The sequence below is a fragment of the Arctopsyche grandis genome, chromosome 12 (genome assembly GCF_051622035.1).
Source record: "Arctopsyche grandis isolate Sample6627 chromosome 12, ASM5162203v2, whole genome shotgun sequence".
NCBI classification, from domain to species: Eukaryota; Metazoa; Arthropoda; class Insecta; order Trichoptera; family Hydropsychidae; genus Arctopsyche; species Arctopsyche grandis.
Genome location: NC_135366.1, coordinates 5,484,146 through 5,506,446, shown reverse-complemented (window position 1 = coordinate 5,506,446; position 22,301 = coordinate 5,484,146). Strand labels below are relative to the sequence as shown.

At 34.4% G+C, this 22,301-nt stretch overlaps 1 protein-coding gene and 1 long non-coding RNA gene across 2 annotated transcripts in view; one reads left to right on the top strand and one right to left on the bottom strand.

Annotated features, from left to right (window-relative positions):
* The window catches only part of LOC143920049 (uncharacterized), a 422,197-nt gene that overhangs the window by 269,082 nt on the left and 130,814 nt on the right, over nt 1–22,301 (bottom strand). The window lies entirely within an intron of this gene.
* LOC143920021 (amyloid protein-binding protein 2-like) lies at nt 1,431–15,862 on the top strand. The gene is made up of 12 exons (XM_077442686.1): nt 1,431–2,845; nt 6,158–6,268; nt 7,949–8,084; nt 8,168–8,294; nt 8,913–9,302; nt 9,384–9,591; nt 12,939–13,097; nt 13,189–13,294; nt 13,377–13,513; nt 13,591–13,756; nt 13,835–13,963; nt 14,039–15,862. Exons 1-12 carry the CDS (start codon nt 2,681–2,683, stop codon nt 14,143–14,145), a joined length of 1,941 nt encoding a protein of 646 aa, XP_077298812.1. The 5' UTR covers nt 1,431–2,680; the 3' UTR covers nt 14,146–15,862.

The following is a 22,301-nucleotide window of genomic DNA, read 5'->3' as shown; positions in this document are numbered from 1 at the left end:
TCGATAACGGTGAATCCCATATTTGAAGAAATGTAGGAGAAACGTCTTGTCAGTTGCATATGGATATGCGCACACGTGCGACTTCCCAAGCAAATTGTTGCGTAGGGGTGGGCGGAAGATCCAAATGAAAGGCTAAAGTCGCTTCATAGCATTTATTGAGGAGCCAGCGCTCGTTCCAGAATGATCTGATATGGCCTAAGTACCTCTTATGAAAGGCAAGCCGCTCACTACAGCTTCACTGATCCGGTTGTTTCTCCATTGTTTAGGCACGTACAGTCTCACGGTCTCAGGCGCAAACAATCTCATGCTCTCGTCAGGATTCTGAAATCTAGCGCGGGAAGTGCCGCTCGGCCTAATCCGAGGGTCTCCATTGTTCACTCCCGAATGCACTTTAGGCGGCGGCTAATCCCCATAATGTCCCACGTTACAATATGTATTACGCACGTGCAAATATACCCGAATTCGGTTTGGGGAACACCCACTGTTTACGGCCAAAGCGGAAAGCCAAGGACACGTGACATTCCATACCATTCAGTGTGCTTTCACCAGAGAAATGTAATATTAATAGATGTGGCTTTAGGTGTTCTTTTGTTGTCAAGTGACATTCTGTCCACGGACAGATCTAAATATTTTTAGCATCAGTCATATTTGACGCTTTGGTGCTCGACATATGTCCGATAAAAACTTCTCTGTTTGTTTATATTACTCGCAAGATGGGCAAGCATCGGTAAAAATTGCACAATACATTCAAAAACACACAATAAACAACATGGGATACATTTTTATAAGTAAATTGTTCCGATTGTATTCCGTGCGATGTAGCGTATTTATAGAGACGTACCGCGTAAAATTGACAACAATTATTTATTCGTAAGGGCCCCTCTATTCTTATCACTAGACTGCGGATAGACACAGTGCTTTTTCCAGGAATCGGGGCGGTTAAGCTCTATTTACAAAGCTAGGGTCTAAAAAAAAACCTGCAGGTATCATGCAAGTGCGGATAGTATTCTTTGGTACATTATATGGACGTATCCATACTCCATTCGCGCATGCGCATTTACGCATTCATGCGCGTCCATATAGAATGTACCAAAGAATACTATCCGCACATGCATGATACCTGCAGGATACAGGTCATGCTGGATAGGTATTAACAGACCTTAACAATGCATTTACAACAATTCAACAATACGCGGCACCCTCTGGGTCCGGGTTTTACTTATTACATCTCTCTGCGTGCAAGTACCTATACCCGAATTCGGTTTGGGCAACACCCGCTGTTTACAGCCACAGCGGAAAGCCAAGGACACGTGACGTTCCATATGTAGGCTGGGTAGGATGTGTTGACCGTATCCCAGCCTAACGAAACACTGTTGTGCTTGTTTTAATTATGGAGGATGAACGAATGAGACGACTGGCATGTTAATGCACGTGTTTATTATATGACAGCTGAAGACAGAGTGAGTAGTAGCTCTCCGAACCCAGCCGAGTTGGTTCCCACTCGCAGGAAGGCAACCAAACTCGACCATGTCGTATAAGCGAGCCGCCACATAATAAAGTTTTATTGTTTGCCTAATTATTGTACAAAGGTATTATATTTGGGTCTCTGGATATGGTAGAGTGTCGCTGGCTCGGCATTCGGCTATGTTCAGAAGGTCTCTGGATACGGCAGTGTGTTGCTGGCTCGTTCGTTCGGTTGATCTTCCAAGTCCGCGTAGTGTAGTGGTGGCAGGTCAGGAGCTGGATGTCGACTGGTCTGCTGCTGTGTGTCGACGCTTGCTGCTGTGGGTCGACTGGCGTTGTTTGGGTTGTACCTCCTTTTATAGTGTTTCTGGTTGCTGGCTGTTGTTGATGCGTATGCGAGGAATGTGTTTTTGTCGATGGGGTAGACTTTTCTGGAACGATTGGCACCGTTCCGCTCGATGTAGTTTAATGGCTGCAGGTGTGCTTCGACTAGTTTGTTTCCGCTCTACTGGTAGGGGTGGAGCTTTCTCGAAGGTTTGGCGATTGATTCCAAGAAGTGCACGTGTTGTTTACGTGTGCGAGTTCTGCGAGGAATGTGTGGTTTGTTGTTGTGGAATATTCTCGAATGTGTCGATGACGATGACGATGACGAGATTCCTACACATACCATTCAGTGTTTTTTCACCCTTAGTGTGTTTTCGCTTTTACAATTGTGGGCCGGCGTGCAATCAAAGGCTACTTGGATTCAAATAAGAATCTTGCGACAATACGGAGAATCTATTGTGTTGTTCTGGCGCTGATGCATTGTTTTATTTCCAGCAGTCGATAAGTACACATCGTAGCGCCTCTTGTATACAAGTTGGCGAGGCCAATTTCTAATTTGAAAAATTCGCAAACAGTCAATGGCCGTATTGTAGCGAACGTTGAGAGGTGTTTGTGCGGATGCGAATTCGGACATGTGACAGTATGCAAGTGAGTGCCAGTGGAGGGTAGAGAGAGGAGAGTAGCGGTGGCAGCGGCAGCGGCAGCGGCAGCGGCAGTTACTAGCTAGTCGGCCACATCGAGATCCGTTTACACGGATTTTGTTTCGCGAGTGAGAGTGAGAGTGAGTTGTCAGCTAGCGACAGTGCTTGCGATAGTGATCGTCAGTCGTTGATACGCTGAAAGGAGAAGAGCGAAGAGCGAAGAGCGAAGAGAGACAAAGAGTGTAGAGGAGATGGCGGCTGCGGCTGCGGCTGCGGCTGGGCCGCCCTCGCGCCCCTCTCTCTACTCGGAGTGTCTGCGCGCCCTGCTGCATCGCCTTGCCGCCGACGCCCCCCAGGCCCCCGTCGCCCCCGCCGCCCTCTTGCCCGACACAGTGCTGCTGGACCTCTATCAGATGGTAACCGCCCCCTACCCCTCACCCCATATCCATTTTGACGTTTGACAGCTGATGCATGACAGGCGTGCCAGTAATCGTGCCAGTGCCTCGTGCTAGTAATGCGGTAGATCACCATTGTTATTATGTTTCTCATTTGCATTTCGATACCACATAGCTATTTGTGTACAAAATTGAAATTCAATACATAATCTAGCACTGCGGTGATATGTCCGCTAAATCGAACCAATCGGGAACATTAACGGGTGCCAGGCTTCGCTCGGTAAATCGAAATGAAATGAAAAACAGTAAAAAATCTTCATTTGTTTTTTTATTAAATTTATATAAAATATAATATTTGAATCGAAAAAATTATATTATTTAACGACCGACCAATCACAAACGTCTTGGACCGATCCAGCCAATCAGAAACGACTTTGACGACAGCCAATCAGAAGCCGTTTTATATACATATGTACATATAAGATTTTTTCATAATTGTACTCCACTTAACTTATTTTTCTATGAGTCCTTTTCAGTAAATGATTTTTTAATGGAATTGATTGATGATTTTAAATTAAAATTAAAACTAGTATATGAAAATAGGAATAAAATTTCTTTAACCCTTTGAGTGGTGACGTCTTTTCTGTTGAAAGCCCGCCACGCTGAAAATTTCGTCAACATTTCCAAATAGAATTATTTAGACATCCATTAGAAAGCGGGTATATAAGTTGTAGCTAATCCAAACAAAACGTAGATAACTACCGCCGAGGATTTTGAGTGTTGTAAAGGTGTGTTTAGACTCTCTAATATATCTTGCAACAATATAAAACGAGCAACAGTCGACGAATTTTGCTGCACATGGGGACCATACGATTGAATCGTCAAAGTGATTATTGGAAAAAAGATTATTTATTCAATCTCAATTTATGTCTCGTGATAGATTTTTTTTTATTCAGAGGGCTTTGCATTTTAATAATAATGAACAAGATGATACTAGCGAAAATAATGAATAAATATAGCGTGCTTTATGCAAGATTCAGGTAGACGCGCCTTCCAAGAACTGTCTAGACCTCCACACTGTCAAAACATTTGTGAGACAGAGCTATTTTATAAAATATCAGCATGGCACGGATTCTATAGCTCAGCATTGAAAGTGTTAATGAATGTATTTTTCCAAAACTAGTTCCATCTTCCTCATTGTTGTTAAACTGTAATGCTCACAATCTAAATGCCAAGCCACAATCTAAAATACTCAACAGTTGGGGATTTCCATCGAGACATTCTGCAATGGTTATACATTCAGAAATTCCGGTGTAAACCAGTCTTTATAAACATTGACACGGATTACATGACCCATGTTTAAATGCATTTTTCTTGGTTCAGCAAAAACGTGTAAGAAATGTAAGGGTACTTGTCTAGTAGCGCGACGCATACTTCACACTCAAAAATCAATCACATATTACGATTCGTTATGAATGCGGAAACGAGCTGAGACTTATGAACTCATATCTAGTGGAGTTTATCTGGCTAGATGGACTTTTGGATGTGCTTCGAGACTATTCTTCAAAAAACATATCTTCGTTTCCGTTATAAAGTAGGAATTAATTTGAAAAATATACGCCACTGTTGGTTTTTGAGCGTTGAAGTGTACGCCTCGCTACTAAACAAGTAGCAATGTAAGAAAAGGAAAAAAAATGTACTAGAATTTTATCATTGTGGTTTTTTTTTACAATTTATTATTATTTTAATTTACTAAACATACCTTATTATTTTTGGTAAACAGACCTAGCGCGTTCTTTTCCGAATGGCTCCTATTCCAAGAGCTATTCGACTTCTTAATGAAATCGTTGCTGCAGAGACTGAATGTGATATTTTCCACTGTGAGCGTAAATTGTCGGATATTACTCTAACCCATTTATCTGGTAGTCTGCGCTCATCATTGTTTTCATGGTTGATTGTGATTTATGAGTGGAATTTTGATTTACTCTCTTCCATTTGGGTCGGTTCTTATTTATTGGAACTGGCTGTAGGTGTAAGGCATTCCTTATGTTATATTTTATATTTTTACGTATCTGCTATTGTAATTGCTATTGTTTTTTATGATTATGTATAAATTTTGTATTAATGTCTGTGTATTTACATATGTTTATATTTATTTTTCTTTCTCTCTTTTATTTTATAAGACATTCCCTTCTTTGTTGTTTTTTTATAATTTTTGATTATTATTATGAGTTGTTTGTGTATATATATATGTTTTGTTTTTGTTATGTCTAATTTCTTTAGTTATTATTTTGTTTTTTTTTTCTGTTATATTTTTGAACATTGTGGCGCATTAGGAATTCCTGTAATGCTACAATGGTCCAAACTTTAAATAAATAAATATATCTAAAAGGGCTGGCTTTAAATATGTAGTATGCATTTGATATATGAATTGTGGTGACATTTGCTCGTCTCGCTTTCCATGAATTTTGTAACAATAATTTGAATATCAAGGTAGCCCACTTCAATTGTGCAACAATTTATGTTGTATCATGAATCGTTGGTCAATGTTTGACTATTGGTCTTTGAACTAAAACAATATATCAACACCGATTGATGGCGAAATGATATATATTGAATATAAATTAACATGCGAAACTTGGGTATTGAACGCTAGAATGCTGTATATGGTCCAGTGTACTTAAAGAAGTATGGAATGGTGTTTGCTTGGCATAACGAGGAGCGATAGAAAACGGAGTACGTGAGTTAGAAGTATGACGAAGGTGGTTTATGTAATAGATGGACGAAATAAGTGTTCGAATGGTATCCAAAACAGTGCAAATGGATAAAAGGAAGACCGCAGGGAAGATGGGTTGACGAAATTAGGAAAATGTGTATGAATTTGATTTTCTACTGTATGAAAAAGTTGATTTTAATTTGACATTTGAATTGGTTCCACTAGGTATAAATACTTTATTCAATAGTGTTGAAAGTATCAAATATTTATAATAATTCTCGTTGAATATATGTACTTATGTGTATATATGTACTCAACTAACCAGATGATTGTACGAGTGCATTCTTCACAATTATCTGTATTTGTACGAGAGTAATCGTTCAAAGTGAATGATATATGTACGTGTGTACTAACGAGCAAAAATACAGCGAACTCGCCGACAATTTAATATTTTTAATAATACAGTGCGTTTTTATTTGTGTGAGACTTTATTTATAACCTTTCTGATAATGAAAATTGTAGCATGCTGTAAAATTTTTATTGCAATTACGCCTAGTTGACCTTAAATAGCACTGTGCGCTTATTTTTTTTTAATACAAAATGCATTTTTGTTGCAGATGTTTGAAGAGAACATTGATATGCTATCGTTTGAATTGAGCGACATAAATATTTTCTATAGGATTTTGAAGACTAATCATTCGAGACTGTGTCTCCTACGATATTTTCAGGTTTGATTTATATTATGTATTAAATGTATGGAAAGATTTCACAGTATTTATTGACTTGATCAATAGCAACCTATCAATTGGATTTTGTGGTTAGAAAATAATGTATACACAATTTGGGGGTATAAACGGGGCTGTGGAGTCGGATCCAAATATACCAACTCCGACTGCAACTTTAATGGTTTTTGTAATATACTAGACTTTTATTGCCGTCGTATAAAATTATTAATAATAAAAATAATAGCGATCTTCAAAATATAAAAAATTAAAATAATCACTAAAAATTGACTAATGAAATAGCTATAAATAAAAAGTAAGTATATTCATGGTATTTGTGTATGAATTTCATACACGAATAATTGAATTAATCGGCAGCGTGGACTCGTGATTAGCATATGTATGCTTTCGAACATAGTGTCACGGGTTCGAGTTCCACTGGTTGCTGCTGGCCATACCTTAGTTATTGTTTTCAGGTCGATTAGAGTTTGCCAATTTGTCTGATGTTCCATCAAATTGGCAACCTTTACCATTTTAATCATTTCTCGCAATTTTTGAGTTTTTAACATCTCGAATTTCGCTGATTCGTATAAAAATGTTGCAAATTTGTCCATAAATGTCTCGAAAATTTCGATTTTCTTAGCACCTCGAAATTTGACGATTTGTATATAGTAATAAAAATGCTTCGAAAATGTAGGTTTATCAAAAAATTTATCCATAAATGTCTCTGATGCTTTCTTAAAATTGTATATCGATGTTTTTAATTGGCCAGGAAGCCGCATTGGGGTTTACCTGTTAGGCCTTCGTGGTATATATATATGTATGTGCAATAAAATAAAATCAATTTAATAAGAAAATGAGAATAAAAAAAAGTATGAGACGGAGGAAACATCGACTTTGGTTAGAACTCATCAAAATATTTTATTTTATTTTTTCATAGATATATACCAGGAAGCCCTAACAGGTAGACCCCAATGTGCCTTCCTAGACAATTAATTACAAACATTGCAGCATTTTTATTATATACATAAATCGCTGTATTTCGAGATGCTGAAGAACATGAAATTAACAATTAATTAATCCATTGAGACATCTATGGATTTAGACTTGTTCATAAATTTTTACATATTGTACATAAATCAAATTCAGATATTTGTGGCAGCAGGTAGGATTATTTTTGCCAATTTGAGGAACCGTTTCAACAATGAAAATCAGATAAATTGGCAAACTCTGATAAGAAACGATCGACTTGGAGTCACAAATATCCAAGTCTAACCAGCAGTATTAAAGATTAACACGGGATCGAACCCAGTAATCTCTCGGTGCTGAACATAAACGCAACCACCGAGCCATACTGCTGGCTATATATGTATATGTAGATTCAATGATTTCATTTATAATATGTATATAAATTCAATTTAGTTCAATAAAGTTAGAGACTGGTTGACGCATACCGTAATACTATTAATTAAAAATAATAATAAAGAAGTCTGAGTTATTTGATTTTTCACGAATCCAGCTCCGACTTCACAGCCTTAGTTCTAAATGCTACCATTTATTATTTACTGTTAAATTTTTTTTTACCTCAAAACCAAGCGGCTAAATACTATATATATATAGAGTAAACTAATTACTGTGTCGCTTTTATTTTATTTCTTATATGTATATATGTATATATTTTTTTAGGCTGTCATAGCTAAGGGTATAAACTTGTCAAAGCGACTTTCCTCAATTTATATAGAAAAATGTGATAAATTAAAATTAACAGAGAAAGAAGACAAGGAAGAATTGGACACTTTGATTGATCTTGGATTAAGACTGGGTACTTTATATTTTACATTTCACAGATGAGGATTGTTTGAGCGTTCAAGTTCAAATGTTTTTATAACTCTGCTAATATTTAAGGGGGATTCCTCAACGATGCCGGCTGGTACGGAGACGCTGAAAAAGTTTTATTATCATGTAAAGAAATATGTCAGAGTGCCATACAGACTACACACTACGTTAGACTCACTTTGGAATGTTGTCACAGGTTAGTGTATTAATATTTTTGGGGAACAATTTTAAACGTCCATTTTGTGTATTTAAAAAAGCTTTTGTACATTAAAAAAAAAAATTGTGAGCATTTCTAAATGTCGGATACAGATTGCATGAGAAACTTTGCTTTGATCATTGAAAAAAAAAATTTGCTACTTAAATGTGTATTACAATGACCAAAATACGAACCGACAACGACCAACGCTTCTCTCTACTGGATTCCTTCATTTTTACTCTTCAGCTTGCGACCTTGGCTTCGACTCTACGAACTGACATCGTCATTCATATTCATACCTAATACGTAAACAAAAGTTAACACTTTTGACAGTTGACAGTTGTCAATAGTGGAAGACTGCAACGTTGTCACTTTTTGTTTTTGTATCCATTCTAATGCTAAAATCTATTTTTTCGAATGATCGTTTCATATTTTTTAATTGACACTTTATAATGCCAAAATATTTTATTCGATGCACAATACGAGATTGTTTAATGCACAAACATTTTTATTAAGATACAAATTATTTTTTTTTCAATGTACAGTTAAATCGTACCCATATTTTCGTATGTAATGTGTCATAAATTTACAATACATCGTTGTTTATTTGAATTTCAGGTTGCTCCATGCTCAATCTTCATACCGCAGTTTCGCTGGCGCTGCGGAAACTTACGGTTTTTGCCTCACGTTGATAGAGTCAACGCTTGAACCTAGTCAATCTTATGAAGTATCTATTAAGTCACTCGACGACTCGGACGTCGGGAATCTAGAACATTTTATTGACGACGAAATAGAAGGGGACGATGATTCGATACAGGGTATTAGTGAAAAATCAAAGACTCCGTTTTACTGTAGAAATCAGCAGAGCGACGACGAGGAGATGAATAACTTATTGCTAAGATTGTACAAAGAGTTTGCCGTATTTCATTTTTTGAAAAGTGACTACAATCACACGTTCACATGTAGTTTGAAAGCTTTAAAACTGTTGAAACCCATCACACCTTTACCGTCAGTATCGATTTGATGTTGATTTTGCGCTTTATATTATATCGTTTGTATTTAAAACGGTGTTATTAATTATATTTTCAGAATTGTCATAGACGTTTTACGCATCTGCAGCAAAGGATGCGTGATCATGCGCAAGTTTGGATTGGCCGAATTGTTGATTCAGCAGGCCGTTGCCCGAGCCCGGGTTTGCTACGGTCGCCTTCATCCCAAGTATGCGTTCACTCTATTAGACTACGGTTACTACTTCCTGAACGTGGACTGCATACTAAACAGCGTCACCGTCTACGAGGTATTCGTCTTGTAAATCAATTATAAATCTTACCAACAATGTCTATCTATGGTGTGTACAATGTTTGCATGCTGTTTTATGTACGTATTTTATTTACATAGATATATACCAGGAAGGTCTTACAGGTAGACCCCGATGCGCCTTCCTAGACAGTTAATTACAAATATTTTTCATACAAACATCAGCCAAGAGGCTGAAGAACACGAAATTAACAATTTAGTAGTAGGATGATTTTTGCCAATTTGATGGAGGAACCGTTTCAACAATGAAATCAGATAAATTGACAAACTTTGATAAGAAACGATCGACTTGGAGTCACAAATATCCAAGTCTGACCAGCAGTATTAAAGATTTGCGCGGGATTGAACCCGGTAACCTCTCGGTGCTAAACATAAACACAACCACCGAGCCATACTGCTGGCTAAATATGTATAATTTTTTGTATAAGCGAACTGATTCTTTTGTGCAATCAGAATTTAAGGATGAATATAAATTTGGTAGTGTGAGGTCTTTGCGACTATCCATATGTATGGTGGGTTCTATTCTAAATTTGTAAGGAATTTCAGATCACTTGGTTGTAGCCATAAGTTTCAAAGCATTGTATGTTTTGCAAACTGACAGCTCATTCCTCACCTGTCCCTCTATTACTACAGCCTCATGCTACTTCTTTCTCGTTTACTCAATGCTGAGAGTTGTCTTCATTGATGTCGTCTGGAATTTAATGGATGATCTGCCTCAACTCCTTACGGTTTTGTGCCAAGTTGAGGCAGCGTCAAGAGACGATCTCGGCAGTTCTTTGATTTGGTCTGACTATGTCTTGGGAGACCGTCCTCTCGCTCGCCTTACCTCCAGCGTTCCGGTGACTATCAGACTCCACATTCTTCCTGACAATATGGCCAAAGTAGGAAATAACCCTGTTCCTACATGTTGTGGAGAGTCTCTCTGAAACTCCAAGCTCTTTGAGGATGGAGATGTTCGTGCATCCTGTGGTTCATGGAATGCGCAATATTCGTCTCCAACACCACATTTCGAATGCATCTAGCATGTCACTTTCTCTCTTTTTCATGGTTCATGTCTCGGTTCTAGGACACATGCCCCCTGGTCACTTACCCCCCCCCCCCCCCCGGACACATACCCAGGGTCGCCGAGAGGAATCCCAGGCCCTGGGAAAAATCATTCTGGGCCCTATGACAAACTTTAAAAAAAAGGATCTTGTAGATATATTCTTAATCTGCGAAAAATCTATCAGAACTATTAGAAAAATACTGTTGAAAAATGTTGGTTGATATTTTTTAAAATAATTGAATAAGAAAGTATGATATAAAAGTTGCGATTTCACATGGATATAAATAATGCGTGGATCGGTAATAAACATTTAGCATTAAATAAATAGATGTATTTTATGTAGAATATTATAAAATATCGATATCGGTTAGTTGAAAGTCCCGACACGGGTCCCCTCAAGTACTCCCGGCCCTGGAACTTTACCCTGACTCCCCCCCCCCCTCTCGTCGGCCCTGTTCTTATCCCCGTTCAAAAACCCTCAAATAATAACCCCACCCCTCCGTGCAAAAACTCTCCTGAAAAATAACCATGGATAAAAATGTTTGAAAAATAGTAATAAATGATAAATAATTGAAAAAAAAATTATTGTGGTAGAGCATATTTAATTTCAATTTATATACAATATTTTATTTTAACTTATTGTTGTAAATAGAATAAATATCAATTAAAAAACTTTCAGTCACCAGTTAGCGTATGCGTTCTGTGGTATTGAAAGTAAATTTTTAAGAAAATCTATTCTTATATATTTAATATTATTATTATTATATTTTAAATATTTTTAGACTATCCATGATGGAATTTGTAAAATCGAAAAAAGGAAAAGAGAAGGTGATATTTGAAGGTTATGTGTATGAATTTTTCTGACTGAAATAAATTCGTATTGATACTGACTTTTTATTATAGATACTGTCAATTTTTATCCATGGCGGGGGTTATTGTCTGGGGGGGGGGGTTTTGACTGGGGGTGTGTGTCCAGGGGTTACATGTCCTGATACCCATGTCTCGACTCCATACAATGCAATGAGTAGACCAGAGATCGCACCAGATGGATTTTCGTTCTTCTCGTTATAGAGCGGTTCTTCCATATATTTATCAGACTGACCATAGCTGCTTTCCCCATTTTTACTCTTTTGCGGATTTCCAATTGGTATCCTCCTTTCCTTGAGATCGAGACACCTAGGTAGATAAAGTCGTCGACTTCCTCAGTATTTTAAAGCGTCGAACTTTATGAGAGACTCAAACGTGTCAACAAATATGATTTTGTTTATCCCTAGACCCGGGTGTTTACTCTCTATCTCTATTCTACGATGATTTATTTTTATTTTTATTGTTACAATCAGTATACACTTGTCATTACGGATCGCTGCAATGCGACGAGTGTACGATAACGGTCAGAAATACAATAATACATATACAATCAGAATACATAGCATATAACAATTAATCAGTACAGAAATAATAATCATAGAGACATCTATGGATTATTTTTAGATTTTTGTGTACAATTATTATTACAATTTTTATACATATAATAAACACGAAATTATAGAGATGTCTATAGAGATATCTATAGATTTCAGATTACTGTACATAATTTTTACAAATTATACACACAGATTTTGTGACAACAGGAAATGATCTAATACCAATTTTCAGGAACCGTTTCAACAATGATCAGATAAAATTGGCAAACTCTGATAGAGAAACGATCGATTTGGAGTCACAAAACCCCCAAACCTAACCAGCAGTTTGACGAGGACTCGAACCTTCGACCTCAGTGGTGCTAAATATATACGCTACCATTAAGCCATCTCCTCCTCATTGCTGGCTATTAACGTTGTGTCTTTTGCGAATCTTGTGTTAGAAATCTTTCTGGCATTTATTGTTTTTCCGACTTCCCATCCATTGAGTAGTCCTCTCATTATGTATTCCCCATATGTATTAAAAATATCAGGAGAGAGCCTCATCCTAATCTGAATTTAAATATATCATTCATAAAATGTAACTCTTCGTTTACATGTTTATGTGCATGAGTTTTCAAAGGGGTTCAGAGCCTTTGTAAAAGTTTAATTCTTTCGAGTAATTCTGGTTAGAATGTATGAAAGGAAATTTATTGCATATGGAAATAGTTGATTCTTTTTAAATTTTATGCATTTGTTTTTATATTGCACAAAAAAGGTGTGGATGTCAAAAACTTACTCATATAGATTGTTTTCTTAACAAAAAAAAAAACATTATAAACGAATTTGTCTTAATCAAATACCTGTTGTTTAATATTTTAGGAGGCCTTGGCTGTTCTGTGCCGTATTTACAATGGCAGTAATATACCTGTTGCTCAAGCTCATGAGGATTTGTCATACGCTCTTTACGTTCATGAGTATTCATCAGGAAGGTTTTTCAAGGCCAGAGAGCACATCGATAGAGCTATTAAAATATTGGAGGTCAGTATATTTAAATTACGACGAACACTCATATATGTATGTATGTATGTCATGTATCGATTAGATTATTTGAATTTGTTTATATTTTTAGTCGTTATTGCCGGCTGAGCATTTAATGTTGGCGACTACTAAGAGAGTGAAAGCTCTGATTTTAGAAGAAATCGCGTTGGATAATTTGCGCGAAGCAAATTCTACTGGTTAATATTGCTCTTTGAGAATTCGCTTTTAGAAGGATATCTTTTGACGTGTATTATAATATTCTTATTTGTCACTAGTTAGCTCTCTTTGTGGAGTCGGAATTGCTTCACAAAAGTGCCTTAAAATTGTCATTGAAAGCGTTCGGTGAAATGAACGTACAGACTGCAAAACACTATGGCAATCTCGGTAGATTGTATCAGAGTATGAAACGGTACTCTGTAAGTATATATTTGTCATTAATCGTGTAGTAATATTTAATGCTTGAAAGTATTTACGTTGGTTTATTTTGTGACAGGAGGCTGAATCGATGCAACTTAGAGCTATTTCGATAAAAGAAAAATTGCTCGGAAATGATGATTATGAAGTAGGTTTGTCGTTGGGGCATTTAGCTTCTTTATACAACTATCACATGAAAATGTTCACGGCAGCTGAAAGACTGTATTACAGATCGATCTCAATAAGTTAGTATCGTTTTTTGTTTTTTATGTTGTGTTTCACGTCCTTTTTGTATTGTTGTAAATGATTTTGTAAAATTTTAGGCTTAAAATCATTCGGTGAAGAATATTCGGGACTTGAATACGACTATATTGGTTTGATACACGTCAACCGAGAGCTGAAAAGATCTGACAGAATTGCATTTTATATGCAATTGTTGCATCACTGGAAGCGTTAGTATAATTCGTGATAGTGTGTGTTTAATGAATTTTTTTTGAGTTTGTTTTTAGTATTAGTTATTGTTTCAGAATTGAGAGAATTATCGGCCGAGAAGCGTCGCCATCCAGATTTCGGTCAAGAGATTGAAATTTCCATTGGAGAGTTGAAAAATGAAGTTTTTGACGATATATATTGAGGTGTCGTGATATTTATAAAATATAATGATATGTAGGCGTAGCTTTATCTGCAAATGTGCGATTTTTAAGTCTTGTAAATTTGATGTTTATAAATGCATTTTTACATTCGAATGGATTATAAAAACATTGACGCAAATCTTGTGTAGATTTTATATAGCGATCTGTTTTTTAGTTGATTTTACTTAACAATTTTATATACATATTATTATTATTGATTTTGATAAATAATTTCAAGTGCTAATATTCGAATTAGTCACTGCAGTCACAGTAGTTTTTTAACGTTTAATCTTAGTGTTAAATTTGTTAATCAATATACATATATATATCATCTTGCTGCCAAACGTAGTATCATACATGCATAAATAGCTAATTATTGAATAGCGAGATCGGTGGAGTGTGTCCTTCTTTAAAGATTGAAATATTAAAAAGCTATTAAATATTATAATTTTGTCAAATTTATGCGTAAAATACTAATTATTATATTTACTATTTTTGTATGGGTACGATTTAACTCTACATTGAAAAAAAAAATATTTTGTATATTAAAAAAACTGTTTGTGCATTAAAAATTTGCATTATTTTCGGTGCATTAACCAATCTCGTATTGTGCATCGAATAAAATATTTTGGCATTATAAAGTGACCATTAAATAAAAATATGAAACGATCATTCGAAAAAATAGATTTTAGCGTTAGAGTAGATTATAGATATTGACAACTGTCAAAAGTGTTTACTTTTGTTTCTCACTAGTGAAATAATAATCTCACTAGTGAAATGTAATCTTAAATAAATGAAACCAACCCTAATTTAACCTAACCTAACCAAACATTGGTTCGTATTTTGGTATTAGCGACGTTGCCGATGCAGTTCATCTGTCATTTTAATGGACATTTTAAGTAGCAAATATTTTTTTCAATGATCAAAGCAAACTTTCTAATGCAATCTGTATCCGTCATTTAGATAAATGCACACAAATCTTTTGTAATGCACAGAAACTTTTTTTAATGTACAAAATTTTTTTTAAATGCACATTTATTTTATAAAATGGATGTTTAAATGGTTCCTTTTTTGTATGTGTATAAGAAAATAAATCTTCACACGACTCAATTTCCATTGTGTTTAGTAACAAATAAATTTATCGTATGTTCAATATTTAGAAGCGTATTGTTATGTTATTTTTGAGTTTGTATGTGAAAATGCTCCCACTTTAATTTTTAAATATCAATATTTCTAATATCCGACTAGTTATAACGTTCTTATGTGTGTGTGTGTGTGTGTGTTCGTCTAAAAGTTGACAGAAAAACATTGACCAGTTAATCATAATAGGATTGTGGAAATCTTTGAATGCACATATGTGTGTGAGTGACTTGAAAGTGTAATTATTTATTTTTTAAATCTATATTTTATTCCATAAATCTATTATTATTTTGTTCTTTTACGCTTTTCTGTTAATAAAAAAACATATATTTTATTTATTGTATACTTTCTGAAGTGCAAGGTTACTTCTTATTTGACATTTCGTAGGTTGTGATCAAATATGTATACATTTCAGATTCACAGAATCTCGCAATAGTGATTATTTAACCGGAAGTTTATATTATTTTATGACTCGAAACTGCAATGTATGATCGATATTGTATACCTTCGAATGAAAATTCAGTGGATATTATTTGCGACAGTTTAGAAATAAATATCTTTCATTATTATAAAAATCTCAAATAAAGATGAAAAAAAAAGGCATGTATTCGTCGAATGTATCATTTTAGTCACATTTATAATATGATGTTTGTGTAGTGTTATTTTATTGAATATTTATATATTATATATCTATATGTATTATTGTGTAATTTAAAAATTAATATTACATGTGTATTTAGCTCTCTTTTGTCTTACTATTTAATTTATATTGTTTTACGCACTATGAAAATTTATTAAAAGTTGGTATGAAACTGAGTTTTAAAAAAGAGTATATATGAATCTCGAATCGTTGTGTTTTATTTATTTGAACCGAAACCAAAAATTGTGAAAGTGAAAATTGATGTTTTACACATTCAGGTTAAGGTTTTTAAGGTCGTGGGTGTCATCGCAAAGCAGATCGAAAGTTGCCCATTCTTTGATATGTATATAAACATACTCACACTAGCCCTGAAAACCTGCTTCAAGTAAACTTTGCATCTTGTGCATAATTGCATGACAATCGTATTTTATATAATATGCATATGTATTATATTACATACGCAGTTGTGTACTTTGTATACGACAATTACGGCACTATGATCCTTAAATGGTTAAATGGTAATATTCTATTATTTATTTGGTTGCATGTTTAATCTCAAAAAAATTTGCAATCACAGCAATATTAAATAATACATGAAAAACACACTGAAAAGCAAATTTAATACAAAATCTTTAGACTTTAGGGTGTGTAGGAAAAAAGTATGACGTACATATTATTATAATATATAAATCATTCATTGTAATGTTGTTTTTTGCTGTAAATATTCTCATTTACTGATGTACTGAAGCTTTACAAACAGGGTGCTTCTATCAATCCTGTTAATTCAAATCTAGGATTCTAGCCTTGAATGGAACTACATAGTTCAAAACCCAAACTATTACAAACATACAAATCTCACAAACAACGTACGCAATTGGCTACAATTGGCAACTTTTGAATGGTGGGAAAAAACTATTATTTGGAGAGGAAAATTTCATCATAAATCCTATATCCAAAATTCAACAGAATTTGTTTGTTGAATTTTGAATAAAAATTTTCATACATTATATATACAATAATGTTTTAGAAGGATGTAAATGGAGAAAGTCAATGTAAGTACATATGTAAATAGTCAACATTGAGAAAAAATTTTAGGCAACTTCACATTATTCCGGATTCTGGTATACATATTGTTGCGTAGGGGTGGGTGGAGGATCCAAGTAAAAGGCCAACAGTCGTTTCACAGCATTTATTGATGATTAAGGAGATACACGCACTGGCAGTGCTCAGTCCAGAATGACATGATATCGCATTCGTACCGCTTTATAAAGGGTAGATCTCTCAGGACGTCTAATCTGTTTACCTGTTGTATAGTCACGTATTCGGATATGTATTTCCATGACATTGGGTCTCCCCGTACCGATTCTGAGAAAGGACTAATAACGGTCATTGTTTAGCCTAAATGCACTTAGAGTCCAGATATAATCCTGGAAGTAAGTGCAAGCACTTAGTTAATCCGATAACAGATATCCGTTGGTATAAGTGCAAGCACTTAGTTAATCCGTTAACAGATAACCCTTGAACGGTCACATAGTCTCTGGGATTCTATTCGCTTAATCCGCGGCGTACGTAACAATATCATTTCGAAAGAGACTTAGTATATATATGTTTGTTTGTTCGTGACAGTCAAAAAACAAATGAGTATTCAAATAAATTTATATAAAATAAAACTATTTAATAAAATGTTTACTATTAGATTGGTCATGTTTAAGCGGTTTATATTACAAATACCGAGCGAAGCCGGGTAAAAATCACTAGTAATATATATATATAATATCGCTATTCTATATGTTTGTGTACGATAACGTCGTTTCGATTCGACATACATATGCAGTGGCGGACTGGGACTGAAATCAGTGCATGCCAGGAGTCAAAGGGGGCCCCTACCCAGGGTTAAAAAAATTTGTCCCCCCCCCCATATAACAAAATTTTCTTCTTTCCATCACGCTAAAAATCAAGGGCAAAAAATAAATAAAATTTTCAAAAATGGGAATAAACAAATTTAGGTACAAGAAAAATGGCAAAAGCAAAATAGATCCATAAATTACATTGTATATTTCGTTTTAATCCTTGTCATACTTTTTTACTTTCGGTAGCAAACAATCAGGGACGTCATTTCAGCTTTTTCTTGGGGGGGCAGGCAAAGATTGGTCAAATTGAATTTTTTTTCAAAAAATCTTTTTTATATCGGAATAAAAATGGAAAATATAAAATATGAAAAAATTAAGCTTATTTTTGAAAAAATAATTATAAAAAAATATTATGTAAAAAGCCAAAAAAGCGCCGAAAATTTTTTTCCAAAAATCTTCACGTGGTTAACAAAAATCGACCATCAAAATGTATCACTATATCAAAAAATATACGAACATTCGGAAAAATAAACGATACACATCTGTTTTTGAGACAAAATAAAGTAAAGGGGACCTTTCTAACGATTCGCTCCATGGGATGAACAATTTCTAAGAATGTTAATAATGGCATACCACTTAAAAACCAAAATATACTTGCTTCAAAATAATAAAATCTTTTTTTTTCAAAGCACATAGCAGCGATTATTTTATTAGTTACCCAAAAGTAACATATGTACATAAGAAATAAACGCAGCATTCATAGATCCATAGTATCTCAATAATCATTAAATCCATAATATTTTCTAAATTCACACTATTCCTTAATTTAGGGGGGCGAGTGCCCCCCCAAATTACGTCCCTGAAAACAAAAAATGCATAATATTTTCAATTAATGTTAATCGAAAATCAGGATTTTGGGGAGGGGGCCCCTATCCTATGTTTCTATATACATGGATTTGTCTAGATTAGGAATAGATTTAATATTCGGAAACTGTTTAAAATTGTGTATTTAAATCTTACTATATCGTCGAAGTATAATCAAATGTTATTTTGAAAGTATGTATGAAGTAAATTTAAATCGCTGGTTGATGATGAATCGCCCTATCAAAATTGTTTTAAGCAATTCAGTTTATATTATTCAGGGAAATTTGTTTATTCCCATTTTTATTTCAGTAGGTAGTTGTTACATAGGTATTGGTATATGCATAATATTGAGGTTGGAAATGGGCCCGGTAAAAGGGCCCACGCAAATGTTGAAACTTACATTTCGAACCTAATAAAAAAAGTTAACCGATCCTTGGGCTGTTAAAGCAGGCATTAGTTGTTTGTGTATATCGTAAGAAATTTGTTTTGTTGAAATATCCAAACTATTACACACGTGAAATAGTTAAATTAAAAAGTTATTTAATTTTACTGAGGGCCCATATTTTCTAACGGATAGTGGGGCCCACATGCCATCGGGCATGTACGCTTGTATGGCCAGTCCGCCACTGTACATATGTACATCACAGTTAAAACACGAATATATGTAATAACGGATCAACAAAATACTTCTATATATACTTTTTGCTACCAATGTTTCCTCTGGGTAAATAAATCTCTGAGAATTTAGCGCCATCTATTGAAAATTTATTTAATTAATTAATTAATTTTTCTATTGTTTATATGTAGGTAGCTAGGTAAATTTTACCATTTTTTTTTCATACTAAACAATTAAATATAAATATTAAATTAAATATATTTAAAAGGTAATTGAAAAAAAAACGACCACAGATTGAACCCAGAACCGACACATTTCTTTTAATTTTTTAATTGCTTAATACAGAGCATCGCAACGTGTGGACCGCGGCACCTGTAGTAGCATATAATAGCAGAGCCACGCAGCCTCTTGATATTCGCGGTAGACATTGTTGGCGTATAGCACTATATAGATCTAACGGTTCGGTGATTACTGGTCACAAATTACTCGTCACAAAGTCACTAAAATCTCTATAACGGAACATCTGGCAGCCGAAAAGTCCATAATACTAACGATAACTATCATAGTAACGAGAACTTGAGTGCCAAATATTGTGTATTCGCGATTTTCATGGCAAAAATTGTCTTTGTGACCACCCCAATGTGACGAATAGTCCAATTACCAGATCTAACGCATGCGAGCGAGATCGCGTGTGAGGATTACGTGGCTCTGGCTTAATATGCCATAAGCCATGCAATGATATTTCATCGGGCACAACACTATATACATACATGTATGTATATAAAAACGGACGCGATGTGTGTATGTGGCGAGTGCGTGGACAAGTATGGAGATTTCAAAAAGACAAATTTTAGAATACCAGGAGTATACGTTATGCATAGGGATGTGGTGTGACGACCGATACAAACAATTAAAAGAAGCAATTATAACACATTATAAATTCTAAACTGGAATCAGAATCATACATAATCAAGGTTTATTTTTGCAATTCTGCTAAAAAGATTCAACTCTCGCGAGCAATTTTTTAGTCTGGCAACTGTGAATTCCTTTGTTTGTAAAATAACTATATACATATTTTGTAAGCGAAATTATACTGCTACCCGATATTATGAAATGGTGCAACTCTTTTTGTACAATTTACATACAAGCAGTATGTAAATTGTACAAAAAGATTCGCCAAGCTACGTCTTTTAAAATATAAAAAGAGTTAGGTCTTTTTTGCAAAAAATTAATGATGCCAAAACCTTTTGATTTTTGTAATGATTTTTGTGTCATTTTAGGTCATTCATATTTAAATACAATTCAACTAATAAATTATATCTTTATAAAAGCAAATACACTTTCAACTATGTGCGCCAGTTGTAATATAACAGTTTGACAGCTCTGATGTTTTTACGAATGCTTTAGAATTCAATAATCCTTTAATATTTGCTAGATATTACGAATAAAGGTAATGAGTACCGCATTACGATAACTCTTAAGAATGAGTTCGAAACAAAAATGTGACTTTCCAACTCAATTTACTAGTCGAGTGACTCTCCATCTTACCCGGTACCAACTTGTAATTGAACTGTCTTATCAGTTGTAATATATATTTTACTAATTGAAATGTAATTCGTCATATGAATCAACTTACGTGGGTTAGACGGAATATATTCCAACTATTCAAAATATATTACAACTGAAAATACATTTCAACTATAACGACAGTTGGTAGTAGGTTAGATGGGGTCAGCGTGACTTTACAGAATGTTAAATTACAGAAAACGCAAATATCGGAAGGCAAAGATCGAAAATCGAAAGATCTTAAGTCGAAAGATCAAAAAAAAATGGTGCATGGTAAACGGTACATACTCACTTAATTTGCGCGAGCAGGATACAACAGGAACAAGAGGAACATGCTTTTCCTCTTGTTCCTGTTGTATCCTGCTCGCGCAAATTAAATGAGTATGTACCGTTTACCATGCACCATTTTTTTTTTGATCTTTCGATTTTGGATCTTTGCATTCTGATATTTGCGTTTTCTGTACTTAAACATTCTGTCAAATCACGGAGACCGGGTTAGATGGTATATATACATATATATATATATATTACAACTGGAAGATACACTTCAACTGTAACATAAGTATATGTATACTAGTGGTTTTACTCGGCTTCGCTCGGTATTCGTAATATAAACCACTTAAACATGGCTAATCTAATAGTAAACATTGTATTAAATTTATTTGAATATTCATTTGTTTTTTTTTATTAAATTTAACGTCATGTATTCTACCACCCAAACCTTACATACATACAAAGTCTCTTTCGAAATTATACATTAAGATGTTGTTACCCGGCTTCGCTCGGTATTTGTAATATAAACCGCTTAAACATGGCTAATCTAATAGTAAACATTGTATTAAATTTATTTGAATACTTTTATTTTATTTAAATTTATTTGTTTTTTTTTTATTAAATTTATCGTCATGGATTCTACCACCTAAACCTTACATATATATGTACATACAAAGTCTCTTTCGAAATTAGATATTAAGATGTTGTTACCCGACTTAACGTGGTATTTGTAATATAAACCGCTTAAATATGGCTAATCTTATAATAGTTAACATTGTATTAAATTTATTTGTTTTTTTTTTTATTAAATTTAACGTCATGGATTCTACCACCTAAACCTTACATACATACATACATACAAAGTCTCTTTCGAAATTATATATTAGATTATTGTATACATTATTTAAATCAAAACAAATTTTTCGTCCAAATTATAAAATTTATCTTTTGTTTTTTGAACGATATGTAATTTACGATTGTTTTTCAATTGATAATGTTGCCTTCCGGAAAATGCATATATACATACATATGTAGTTGGATATTCATGTATACGTAATGCTTCATGTCTCTTGTTTGCAGACGACGTTAAATTATTCTTTGCTGTTAAGGATGAGAGGCAAGCCTCTCTCCTTCAAGCGGATATTAACGCTGTTTTAGAGTTCAGTTCCAGTTAAGGGCTTGAACTGAATACTAGTAAATGTGCCATTA